We start from the raw sequence: 14,521 nt of genomic DNA, 5'->3' as shown, positions 1-14,521 counted from the left end.
CTAAAATGAGCCAATAATAAATAAATAAACTAAAGCTAAAATACTGTTACATGGGTCTTATCATTAGTAAACTCTTGTAACATGATAAGTTGAAGATAATCTTTAATCATTGATGGAATTGTTTTTAAAAGATTGTATTAAAAGATGTAATTATTCCTTTTTTAAAATGGTTCTATTAGTGCATTAGAGTAATACACAATAATGTGGTTCACTTTGACATAATCATACTTTCATGGAAAAATTTGCTCCATTTCAGTCTCTAGTACGTCTCTCCCTCCCCTCATCCCTCCTCCATTCCCTTTTCTCTCCTAGTCTTACTTCTATTTACTTATTGCTTTTAATTCAAGCTTTATAGATATACATAAGGTAGGAGTCACTGTGATATGTTCATGTAAGTACATAACATAATTTTCTCCATTTCATTCAGCAGTTTATATTTGAAAATTTAAACAAATTTGAGAAGGCTTCAGCTAGATCTACTAAAAAAATCAGAAACTAAAGGGGAAGAATTATGATTGATAACAAAGAAATACAAAGAGTTGTCAGAAACTATTAGGAGCAATTATGCACCAGAAAATTGAAAAATTCAAAAGAAATGGATAAATTCCCACACACATAAAACCTATCAAAAATGAATCATGAAAAAAACAGAAAATGAGAAGAGATAAACAAAATAAGATTGAATAAAAATAAAAAGTCTTCCATTAAAGAGAAAGTCCAGAACCTGATAGTCTCGTATGGAAATACTAAGACATTTGAATATTACTAAGCCTTCTCACACTCTTCCCACACCCCCAAAAAATGAAGAAGAGAAATTACTTCCAAACTCACTTTACAAGGCCAGCAGTGATACCAAAGCCAGACGAAAATGAGATTCACTTCATTTGAGAAATGAAACTTATGAGTCAATAATGCTAGTGAAAGATTCAAAATTCCCTCAAATATTAACAAAACATATTCAACAATGCACTGAATCATCCACCATGAACAAGCGAAATTTTTTTCAGGATCACAAGGATGATTCATCACATGCAAATCTCTAAATGTGATACACCACATTAACATAACAAAGAACATAAACCTTATGACTTCTCAATAGATGCAGAAAGCACATGGGACAAAATTCAATATCCCTTCATGAAAATAACTCTCAAAAAGTATATAGAAAAAAATGTACCTGAACACAATAAAGACCATATGTGACAAATTCAGAGCTAACATCACAGTTGATGCAGAAAAGCTGAAAACTTTTCCTCTAAATCAGGAGCAAGACAAGGCTGTGCATTCCATCACTTCTATTCAACATAGTACTGTAAGTCTTAACCAGGACCATTTGACAAGAGAAAGAATTCAAAGAAAAAGTAAATTGTCCCTGTCTGCAAAAAAAAAATGAGCAAATATACAGAAAACCCTAAAAACTACCCCAAAACTGTTAGAATAAACAATTTCAACCAAGTTACAGGATAATATCGACTTCCAAACATTAGTAGCATCTTATACACTAACAATGAACTTTCCAAAACAGAAATCATGAAGACACTACCATTTACAATTAGGTAAACAAGAAAAGGCATAGGGAAAAAAAGTTACTTATGTGAAATACCTGCACACTGAAGACTATAAAGCATTGATGAAAATGATCGAAGAAGACACAAATAGAGAAATAAAGCTCAAGTTCACCAATTAGAATAATATTGCTAAAATACCCATATTATCAAGGTGAGCTACATATTCAGTGCAATACCTATGAAAATTCCAATAACATTTTTCACAGTAATAGAAAAAAATCCTAAATTTGTGTGGAACTGCAAAAGAACCCGAATGGACAAAGTGGCAATTCATTAAAAAGAACACAGGTGGAAGCATCACAAACCTGACATTGAATTATACAAAAAAGCTATAATAACCAAAACAGCATGCTAATGGGGTAGGAAAAAAAAAAAAAAACAGGCACATAGTATAAAGAAACAGAAAAGAGAGTTTCTCAATAATTCTACTCCTTTTAATGATTTGGACAAACATGCCAAAAATTCACAATGGGAAAGGACAAATAGTTTTAGGGAAACTAACTATCCCCATAGAGAAGAATAAAACTATCCCCGTATCTCACACCATATACAAAAATCAACTCAAAATAGATTAAAGACTTTAATGTGAGACTCAAACCTACAAAACTACCAGAAGAAAGTATAGGGGAAATACTCCATGACATTAGTATGGGCAATGCTTTTTTGGATGTGATCCTAAAACTATAAGCCACAAAAGCCAGATGAGATGATTGAGATTACATCAAAATAAAGAGCATTCACAAAGAAAGGGAAAAATAAACAGAGTGAGAAACTACATATGAAACCAGAGAAAATATTTGGATGACATATAGCTGACCAGAGGTTGATAAAGGATACAAAGAATTCATACAAACCCTTAGCAAGAAAACAAGCTTATTACAAAATGGGAACAAGTGTCTGAATAGACATCTCAAAAGAAGGCATGCAAATAATCAAAAAGGTATGAGGTAATGCACCTATTAATTAGCTGAATCTATCAATTCCACAATATATACAATTTTTATTTGTCAGTTAAAAAATAATTGTTTTTGTTGGCGTTTGGGGTTGAAAAGAAATCACTCCCATCATTTTAACATCCTATTCTTTACACTGAAAAACTTCCAGAGAAATTCAAGAAATAATTTTTAATTAAAAATAACTTTCTAGGACTGAGGAGATAGATAGCTCAGCTGGTAGAGTGCTTGCCTCACAAGCACAAGGCCCTGAGTTTGATCCCCAGTACCGCAAAAAAAAAATAAATAAATAAAATTACAAAATAAAAATAACTTTCTAAAATAGTCTTGCAATTAATTAATTAATTTATGGGAATATTTAGGGGAAAGAGAGATCTTTAGAATGTAAGACTCATTAAAGGTAATATGACTTGTGGTTTTTAGTCCAGTGTTCAGTCAAGCAGTATTTACTAAGGAATTTTTACATGTAGATTCTGATCTCTAACAAATATTTTTACTGGAGAATTTTTTTATAATTATATTGAGTGCTATCATATCTTTCATTATATTTTTTGTTTAGTATTTAGGTAAAGAAAGGCATGAATAAGTCAAACATCATCTGATTTTCAGTTTGTGATTTAGAAGGCATTTGCCATATCATGAAATAAATCTGTCAACAAGAAATAAAATAGTAATTTTGGGATAATAATGGACTTTTAAAATTCACTGAAGAGTAGTTTACCACAAAATTTAAAGCATTTCTATATAATACAAACTTTTTAATATATTTCTCTATGTTTATCAAATACCTGCTGTGATAATAACCATAAAGTTTTTCTTTTCAATAACGTCCAGAGAGACTTCCCAAAGAGTACATACAACCAGAGATGGAAAAAATAGTCAATGTATTTTGACTATTATTAAACTCTTTGTTTCTATCTGAGGTTTCTGCAGTCCTCATGGACAACAGCCCAAGAGCCTACCCATAATTAACTTTATGATTACTCCTCTCTCAGTGGACTCCATCAGAGATGAGCAAAGTCTCTGTGCTAAAATATTCTGAACAGAAATTTCACACGAGTAAAAACTAAGGTCATCACAGACAACCACTACTCTGGCAGATGATCATGGAGCCTGGATGATAGAAGTTTGTAAAGGTCCTTAAATATCCTCAGTTATTCCATTCTCCTCACTTGAAAACACATAAAATATATCAGAATTCAGAAAAAGATATTCCTTTAGATTTTTGCCTTAAATTTACCTGCCCTGACTACAGAATCAGCCTTGTTAGAAATATATCTCTCGTAGTGGAAGAACTGAATTGTTTGCCAGCTTATCTCCCCACTTCAAAAAGGGAGCCAAATGATTATGATTTTTAAATTAATCAATACTAATAGAAGTGAAAGACTCATAATGAGATAATAAAATGCATTTATTTAGGGAATCCATTTATGTTTGAAAATAGCTTTACAGAATTTTACTTCTCTAGCTTTAAATTTTCTTTGATGCTGTTAATTTTAACATACTAATAAATCATCTTTATTTTTTTCTACTTTCAAAGATTGCTACCTGAATAAGGAAACTAAATAGATCAAAGTAAAACAAGGTAACACTATTTTTTAAATTGTTTGTTATTGTCATGTAATGATTCAAATACTAACTTGGTTATCATAAAATAATGGTTACAGACACCATGGTACGGTTATATATAATATTCTTATATTAGATATATGAAATACTGCTATTTTAGATACAGATAATTCTTTAGCTGTAAATTACAACCAAAATTAGGATGTGCAAAAATTAAACAATTAAAATGTACTTCTTCTTAAAATCCTTACAAAATTTTGATTTAAATGCTTGATAAAATTACAATTTCAGGAGCCTAAAAATATTGAATGCAAACTCTTGCTTCTTGACATGAAAATGGTTCATGTGCAGTGTTTCATCTGTAAATATTCTATTTCTACACTTAAAATACTAGAATCCAAAAAAGAGTTTGTTTTGCCTTATGCCTCTCCAGGTTTCTGCCATGGGTGAAAAGGGAAGAAGAAACCACACAGAAGTGACTGACTTCATTCTTGTAGGCTTCGAGGTCAGCCCAGAACTCCATCTCCTCCTCTTCCTGATATTTCTGCTTGTATATGTCATGATCCTTCTAGGGAATGTTGGGATGATTGCCATTATCATGACTGACCCCCGGCTGAACACACCAATGTATTTCTTCCTAGGCAACCTCTCTTTTGTCGATCTCTTCTATTCGTCTGTTATTGCACCCAAGGCCATGACCAACTTCTGGTCTGAAAGCAAGTCCATCTCCTTTGCAGGCTGTGTGGCCCAGGTCTTTCTATTTGCACTCTTCATTGTGACAGAGGGATTCCTTCTGGCATCCATGGCTTATGATCGCTTCATCGCCATCTGCAACCCACTCCTCTACTCTGTTCAGATGTCAGCACGTCTCTGCACTCAGTTGGTGGCTGGCTCCTATTTCTGTGGCTGTATAAGCTCAGTTCTTCAAACCAGCATGACATTTACTTTATCCTTTTGTGCTTCTCGGGCCATTGATCACTTTTACTGTGATGCTCGCCCACTTCAGAGATTATCTTGTTCCAACCTCTTTATCCACAGAATGGTTTCTTTTACCTTAGCCACCATCATTATCTTGCCAACCATCATAGTCATTATTGTTTCTTACATGTATATTGTGTCCACTGTTCTAAAGATTCGCTCTACTGAGGGACGCAAGAAAGCCTTCTCCACCTGCAGCTCTCACTTGGGAGTGGTGAGTGTGCTGTACGGGGCTGTCTTCTTCATGTACCTCACCCCTGACAGGTTTCCCGAACTGAGTAAAGTGGCCTCCTTATGTTACTCCCTGGTCACACCTATGTTGAACCCTTTGATTTACTCCCTGAGAAACAAAGATGTCAAAGAGGCTCTTAAAAAACTGCTAGAGAAGAAAAATTCTCTTCTATGATCATTATATGGAAGATGTTATGGATGTTAGGAAAGAATTTTCAATGATAAACCCTCTCACTTACCTCCAATAACATTTTATTTTACAGAATCAATGTGTATGCCATAGTGTTGAAAACGTTTTCATATTTTATTATACCATTCAAACAAATCTTTAGCTAGTATTTTTCTTTGAGCTTGTCCTTCCCTCCTACCTGCAATTATGGATAATTGACAAAGATGTCTATCTTTTAAATAATATATTTTTCCAACTGTATACCTAGTTCCATTAGTATGTGTAGTGGTAATTAAACATTCACCTTGGTTAAATATTTTGTATGTGTTACATACAGAGGAAATAATAGTAGTAATGATCCAGCCATAAAATAATTTCATTATATACATTAACTTGCAAGTTGGATTTCTAGCACTCCAGGCATTGTGGATACTCTGAAGCACTTAATTATTGGATCCTAATTCAAAAACTAAAAGGGAGATAGAAACTGAAAATATTTTTGAGCACTCATTCCCTTAATTCAAATTTTTATAATTCTGTCTTAATGATTGCCAAGGAACAATTTTAAAAAAGAATAAAGGGAGTTATCAAAACAGTGTGTGACCTCCATATTATGTATGCTGGTCATTCCCATCTTCATCCTTATATTTACTCTGTAAGAAATAAAGAAACTAAAAGAGCTCTAAGAAACACCTGGGTAAAAATACCTTTCCACTAGTGCATATTAACTTTACAGAATAGTAGGTTTCAATGTGGCACAAGTGTACATATATATGACATCATTTGATCAATATCACTACCTAGTATTTTCCTTACCTCACTCTCCTCCCACCCTTTCCTCTATCCTAATAGTCTTCTTCTTTCAAGAGATCCCCTTTTCTTCGTATTTCCCTCTATCTTCTATATATGAGAAAAAAGTGTGATACTTGTCTTTCTGTGTCTGACTTATTTTACTTAACATGATGTCCTCCAGTTCCATCTATTTTCCTGAAAATGACTTTATTTCATTCTTTATGGTTGAGTAAAACCCCATTGCACACACATACCACATTTTCTTTATGCGTTCTTGCATATATGGACACCTAGGGAAGCATTTTCAATGATAAACTCTCACCTATCTCCAATAACATTTTATTTCAAAGAATCAATGCGTATGCCATAGTGTTAAGCAATGTTTTTGTTTTATTATATTGTCTAACAAATCTCTATCTAGTATTCAGATTGGCTATTGAGAATTGTGCTGTGATAAACATCTTGAAAGTTCACTGACTTTTATTCTTCGGACAGATACTGAGGAGTGGTATAGCTCTCCTTTTGTGGATCAAGGGTATTTTGATTTTTCATTTTTTGAGGAACTGCCAGACTTATTTCCATAGTAGCTGCACTAATGTACATTCAAACCGATGGTTTATAAAAGTTCCTTTTCCCCTTATCCTCACCAGCTTTTATTGTTTTGTGTATTCTTGATGATTCCAATTCTGATTGAAGTGAGATAGAATCTTGAAGCAGTTTTGATTTGCATTTCCCAGATGGATAAAAATGAACATTTTTTACCATAAAATTATTGACCATTTGTACTTCTTCCTTGGAAAAATGTCTGTGTAGTTAATTTGCCCACTTAATATGTTATTTGGGGAGGTTTTGGTTGTTTCTGATGAGTTCTTTGAGTTGTTTATATATTCTGGGTATGAGTACTCTCGCCAAAGAATAGTGATCAAAATTTTCTCCATTCCATAGGCAGTCTCTCTTCACTCTATCGTTTTATTTGCTGTGTGGAAGATTTTTTATTTGATGTCAGGGCACTTATCAATCCTTGGCATTTTCTGAGCAATGGAAGTCCTATTCAGGAAGTCCTTGCCTGTGCCTACATGTTGGAACCCTCCCCTATTTTTTTAATAGTATTTGCAAATTTTCTGGTTATACACCTAGGTCAATCCACTTGGAACTATTTTTGTGGTGTGTGCACAGGGTGAGTAAAGGGATCTAGTTTCATTCTTCTACATGTGGTTATCCAGTTATCCCAGCCCCATTTATTAGAGTCTGTTTTTTCCCTAATATATCTCTTTTGCACCTTTGTCAAGAGTCAAATGACTACAGCTGGGTGGGTTTGTCTCTGTCTTCTATTCTATTCCACTGGTATATATGTCTGCTTTTTTTTCAGTTTCATGCCTTTTGTTAAATTATTATGTCCCTATAGTACTTAAAATTTTTTATAAGAAGAATTAGAGGAGAGAATTGAATAGCAGTGTTGAGAGTGAAAATCTTTGTCTTGTTCATGATTTTAGATGAAATGCTTTGTTTCTCTGTTCAATATGATGTTGACTTTGGATTGGTCATAAATAGCCTTTATAATGTTGAGGTAAGTCTCTTCTATCCCTATTTTCTCTGATATTTTTAACATGAATTAATACTGGATTTTGTCCAAAGCCTTTTCTATTTCTATTGAGGTAGTTCTGTGATTCTTGTCCTAAATTATATTTATGTGGTGAATTACATTAATTGATTTGTATCTGTTGAACCAAACTTGTATCCCTGGGATGAGACCTGCTTGATCATGGTGTACTATATTCTTAGTGTGTTTTTTAATTCACTGTGCTAATATTTTATTAACAACTTTTTCATTGCTTTTTCAGCATGGATTTCATCTGTGATTTTCATTCCTTTGTGTGTTTTGGTCTGGTTTTGGTGTCAGGGTGATACTGGTATCATAGAATAAATTTGCAAGTGTTCCCTTCACTTGTATTTCATGGAAAAGTTTGAAAAACATTGTCATTAACTCCTCTTTACAGGTCTGGAAAAACTCAGCTGAGAATCCTTCTGGCTCTGAGCTTCTTTGTTGTTGCAGTTGGAAGGGTTTTGATTGCTGCTTTAATGAGATTGCTTCATTTTGGTCTGTTTAGGTTTTCTATATCCTCACATTTTAATTTGGGTAGATAATGTACCTAGAAGTTCCTATATCTTCTAGATTTTGTAGTTTTTTTGAATATATATTTTAAACTAGTTTCTACAGATCCTCTGGATTTCTGAAGTATCTTTGGTGATAACTCCTTTTACATAGCTAATTTCATTAATTTGGATCTTTTCTGCCTTTCTTTGGTTTGGTTAGCTAAGGGTTTATCAGTCATGTTTACCTTTTCAAATAAGCAATATTTTGCATCTGTATTTTGTATTTTTATTATCAATTTTATTAATTTCTGATCTGACAATTATTTCCTGTCTTCTACTGATTTTGGAATTACTTTCTTCTTGCTTTTCTAGGACTTTGAGGTGTACCACTAAGTTATTCATTGGAATCTTTCTGGTTTTTTATGTAAATACTCAGTGGTATAGCTTTGCTCTGAAAACTTCTTTCATACTGTCTCAGAGATTTTGATATGTTGTAACTTTGTACTAATTTGTTACTAAGAATCTCTTGATTTCTTGTCTCATTTCTTTTATAATCTATTCCTCACTTAATTGAGTATTGTTCAATCTCCATGTGTTTTTGTGTTTTCTATAATTTTTCTTGCTGTTGGATTCTAATTTCATTCTATTATGGTATAATAAAACACATGGGGTTATATTACTGTTTATTTGCTAAAATTTACATTGTGACTTAGAATGTGGTCTTTTTCTGGAAAACGTTACATGAGCTGCTGAGAAGAAAATGAATTAAGCTGTCTCTCTGTGAAATATTCTGTAGATATCTGTTGGATACATTGGATTTATACTATTATTTAGGTCAGAACTATTTTTATTGATTTTATGTCTGGACAACTTGTTTATTGCTGAAAGGGGGAGATTGAAATCACCCAGTATTATCATATTAGGGTCTATCTGGGATTTAATATCAAGAAATATTTGTTTTTACATAAGTAGGTACACTGACATTTGTGGCATAATTATTTGCTATCATTACATCTCCTTGTTGGATTTTTCCCTTTAACGGTATGTAGTGGCCTTTGTCTCTTCTGATTAATTTTTGCATATATTTGCTTTGGCAGATATAAGAATCTCTATCATTGCTTGTTTGGAGCCTCTGTTGGCATGGGATATTTTTTTTGTCTTTGACTTTCAGCTTGTGGCTATATTTGCCTATGAGATGAGTCTCTTGCAAACAATTAGTTAAGTATTGTTTTTTGATCCTTTCTGCCAAATTATTTTAATTGGGGAATTGACACAATTTACATTCAGTATAGTTATGGCTAGATGTTTGTTGTTTCCTACCATTTTGGTCTGTTTGCTATATTTAATTTGGTCTTAGGTAGGTGCTCTTCCAGAGAGATTTATCCATTTGTGAGTTTGGGCTTTGTTTTTGAATATCTGTGTGTAGAATACTTATAAGTGCTTTTGGTAGTGCTGGCTTAGTACTTACGAATTATTTTAGTTTATTTGGCCTGCCCCTAAATGTAACCAAATAATTTAATATTATTTCCTTATTTTCTGTATTAGGCATTTTGATTATGATGTGCCTTGGAGAGATTCTGTTTTGATCTTCTCTATTTACAGATGACCATCTCATTTCTCTACTTAGAAAATTTTTCCACTATTATTTCACTTAAAGTTTCTTAATGCATTAGCATGTATCTTCATGTTCTCTTCTATCCCAATGACTCTCAAATTTGACCTCTCAATGTTGTACCAGAGTTCTATACCATGGTCTGTTTTTTTGTTTGTTTGTTTTTTCTTTATTGCATACTTAGTGTTCAAATTTTTGTACCTTGTCTTCAAGTCCTGAATTTCTGTCTTCAAGGCTAAAGTTCTATTTTCTAAGTCATCTGTTGGTCATAGGGTGAAGTGTTTGTTATTTGATTCATGTGTCTTCATTTTCAAGATTTCTGATTGGTGTATTTTCAGTATTTCTATTTCTTTAGCGAAATGATCTTTTACTTCCTTTATTTACTTTCTTAGTTTTTTCCTTAGAACTTTTTCTAATTCATTGAACATTTTAATAATCGGTTCTTTATCTTTCTCTGTAATTGCATCTACTTTCATATCTGTGGGGTTTTTATTCTTCAAGGATTGTAATTTAGTAGGGACGGACACTTTTTTGCCTGTTTCTTCATGTTTTCAGAAGTTTTGGACTTGTGCATCTGTTGAGATGGATTCCTCTCCCTCTTTTACGTATGCATCTTTTGGTGTGTAGTTATTTTTGTTCCTGGGACTTCTCTCTGTTTTTGCTGCTTGAATACATGTCAAGGAGGGTGATGAAGGCCCCTCTTACTTAGGGTCTGGTCATTGGTTTGGGTTTTTTGTTCTCCGTGTTGAAGTACTGTTAGAGCTTAAGCAGGCTAGTTCATGAATGGTATGAGGTTTGCTGTTACTTGATTGAGTTGTGAGTGTAGCTCAGCAGCCAGATCTCTATCCTGCAAACTTGTAGCATCCCAATTACTTCCAAGACCCTCTTATAGAAATATGGAGCAAAGAATAACAATAATGGTAGCAACCAATTTACAGACTTAAAATAAATGGCAAATGCTTACTATAACATCTTTAATTCAATTGCCAGTTGAAGAGGATGGAGTCAGCATTTACCTCAGCATTAAAATAAACAGCTATGAACTAGATCTAACATTAAACAGCAGTTGTCAACTACAAGGTCTACCATATTAATAACCATGACAATATGACTGGTGGGGGATAGGAATTATATAAGCTAAATAATTCTAACAGACAGTAAAATTACAGTCCCTTAAGTGAAGGCAAAATAAAATTTGAAATATTTGAAAAGTTAACAGAGGGAAAAAGGATACTGAAAATTGGAGGTTTTTCTGGATGGACTATATCAATGAACTCCTAAAGCTTGACTGATGGTGGGGTTCTAAATGGGAAATTCTAGCAGGTGGGATTTCATTCTTGCTGTCTTTTAGAACTTTGTTGGAAGGTATTAGAGATAGTTTCACATACACTATTACTGGGCAGAGGCCAATCTTTACTGGATGTCTGAGTCTCAGGAATCTCATGAAAATTCCATTCTCAGAGTGGAAGAATCTAATCCCTCCACAAGTCTCACATATTCCACTGCCATGGATGTGAATTTCCCAGGGTCAGGCCTGGAGTGCAGACATGCCTGTCTGTCCAGTTTTCTGGTCTTTTCCCATCTGCTTGCATTGGCCTCCAGCAACAAAGGGAACTCAACCTCTCTCTCTGCAATATTCCAGGGCTGGATTTCCCTGGGTATAATCCTCTTGGTATGTGTTTCATCACACTGGTCCAGACACACTCTGAATCCTACAATGGTCTGCTGGGACATAACAGTGACACTCTTTATGAACTCCTGATCTCCCACATCTGCAAGCTCCTGCCTGGCCACTTTAGATGGTTCTCACCATGACTGCACATTCAAAAGTCAAGAGATTCTGATCACTTTTGAATTATCAACTTGCCCAACTATCTCTGGTTTGGTTAAGATCCCTCTCTATTCCACAGGTTCTCCTCTTTTTGACTGTTTTATTCCTCCCCTCTGTAGTAAACTAGTGGCACTGATGCTGATGCTAGCAAAGGTGGCATAGCTGTAATGTATTATTTATGTTCAAAACTTTTGAATCTATTCATCTCTATGATTGTTTTCCTCTCCAAGGATGAATTTCAGTGAATTCACTCTGGTACTCACCTCATCAAAAAACAATACTCCTGCTGCTGGAATCTCAAAGAGAAGCAAATGGAGAGTTCACCCTTGCTCTAATTCACCATCTGCCCTCCCATCAGTTATATCTTATTGTAAATTGTGTATTTAATCCCAATTTACTATATTTAATTATTTACATTCTGTCAATCTTTATGCACACTCCTATAGTTCATTATGAAAATGTTTAAATAAAGATTCTGCTAAAAATTTTGAAAGTGCATGAATTGTTATGTTCTCAAAATATATGTTATCGTTTAAAAATTTATCATATGCATTGAATTTGGAATCTGTACTGGTTTAGTAATGCCCTTTGACAATGCAGGCTTTCCTGGAAACTGTGGAGATGATCTCCTTTAGAAACAGGGACTTTGCAGATATAATCAAGTTATGATGTAATCAGTCACATACATTAAGGTAACTTTCTACTTGTCTGCATTTAACAGATCCTCTATAATGCATAATTTCAAATAATTTTGGCCTATGGATAAGCATTAAATACTCTTACAATGATAATTATAATAAATATGAGAATGTTTGTGGCATACTACTCAAGTTCTTGAATTTGATAGTTGATAAATTGCTATGATATGTAGAGAGTTTAATACAGGTGATATGTTTGAGTCTTTCTTTACTGTGCACTGTGTATTTCCTACTCTTTTTTATTGTAACAATATTATGTCTTAAATAATTTTATCTCTTCCAAAGAAAAAATAATCCAAATTTACATTTAAATTGTTTATATGAATTATGGAGCCCTGAGTTAAATATCAGCTAAATAAAAGATAATAATAATAATGTGAATGGAGTCAAAATAATAATGTGAATGGAGTAGGTCGAAGCAGTGAGTAATAAGAAAATCTGTGGAGGAATATTATTTGCATTGGACTTGGAGAAGCCAGTCTGAGTTTTCAAAATAATGTAAAATTCTCACTCCTTTCAGTAAGAGTAAAGAATTAGAATCTAAGATTGATTAAAATGCAGAAGTATCACAAAATAATGATTGAATAAATGGTAGTAATTGTAATCATGACCAGGTTTTCTGTTATCAGTAAGGGAAAATATAGAGTCTTAGAGGTAAATCTTACATCTTTTATGATGTAGAATAATGGAGACCACTTTAGACCATTGTAAACCATCACAATGAATTCTTAATTTTTCCCTAAATTAGAAAAACTCACCCATTTACAGTTTTATCTATTGCTATATAGAGAATGATAATCTTTATTACTCTGTTCTTTTGTTTCTTTTCCTTGTGAAGTCAGATTACAATAAAAATGGAAATCTTTCTAAGCCTTCCTCAACTTTGACACCAGGTTCCTATCACCTATGTATTCCATTAAAATTAAATACTAATTTGAACTACTGTTTAGTCCTCGGTGGCCTGAGAACACCAGTCTCCATGGAGTCTTCTGTTTATCCATTCAACTAGTCCCCCTGAGCCCATTGTAAATAAAGAAGATAAAATTAAAATCACATTGCTTCTGCACTAAAGGTCATGTCATCTTGTCCTTCAGTCCTGGAAAGACACTACAATTAGGCTTCACTTCAACCTAACTTACATCAAGTATCAAGATAACACTTGTTTGAGTGGCATAGGTAGGATAACCTGGAACCTACAATCCTTAGTATACTCGGGTTGATGTATGCAAATGGATTAATGTGCACCATTCTTATAAAGACTGAATTGTCCTTTCATCAACATTTTGGGTAATTTGACAGAGGAAAAGGAGATTGAAAACTTCTTGAGAAATTCCAATGTACTCATATTTAAACTAATTGAGAAGTCATTTGAAATGACATTGTCAAAATCAGTCACATTTAACATAAAACTAAGTATGTTTTTCAGGAAAAAAAATTTATTTATTAGTATGTGCTTGCATTTTATACAAGTGATTTCAATTATACATATTTTGTGATTTTATTCACATTGCCTAGTTAAAATTAAACCACACAATTTCAGTGAATACATAAGTGAAAGAAGAATTTTAAAACACTACAATGCCTTTATGCAACACTTTTGTCCATTATAGCATAACTATTTTCTGACCTATGGGACCACATTATTGTTTGTGTTTTTATCCAGTAATCAGGTTATAATTACTTGTACTGTAGTCAATACCAGGAAACCTTGAAATTATTTTTGTACAAGATTCAAAAGTATGTATTTGATAAACTTCAACACTGAGAGATAAACTTTATGTTTTAGTTTTTGTCAATGTGAATTTGATACATATCAAGGATTAGCACCCATCATATAAACGCAGAAGACAAAAAGCTGCACACCATGTGACCACAAAGACAGCAGATAATGAAGAGAGGGAATATATGCCTCCCCAAATTTACAGATAAAAATTGGAGTAAAGTTGATTTGCCTCTTAAGTCCACTGCCCTGAGAGAGTGTTATTCTGTTCAATAGCACCAATAACCACAGAGAACATAGACACAA

General features: G+C 33.3%; 1 protein-coding gene across 1 annotated transcript in view; it reads left to right on the top strand.

The window, feature by feature from the left end:
* LOC306661095 (uncharacterized protein) overlaps positions 1 to 5,474 on the top strand; it is a gene marked incomplete at both ends in the record, with an annotated part of 32,547 nt that extends 27,073 nt beyond the window's left edge. The window contains 2 exon segments of the mRNA XM_079139905.1: positions 4,382 to 4,518; positions 4,520 to 5,474. Coding sequence (XP_078996031.1) covers positions 4,382 to 4,518; positions 4,520 to 5,474 — 1,092 coding nt within the window.
* Between the last annotated feature and the right edge of the window lie 9,047 nt (positions 5,475 to 14,521).

Source organism: Sciurus vulgaris (assembly GCF_902686455.1).
Source record: "Sciurus vulgaris genome assembly, chromosome: 5".
In the NCBI taxonomy this organism is placed as follows: Eukaryota; Metazoa; Chordata; class Mammalia; order Rodentia; family Sciuridae; genus Sciurus; species Sciurus vulgaris.
Note: the sequence above shows the minus strand (reverse complement) of the source record. Positions and strands in the feature narration are given on the sequence as shown.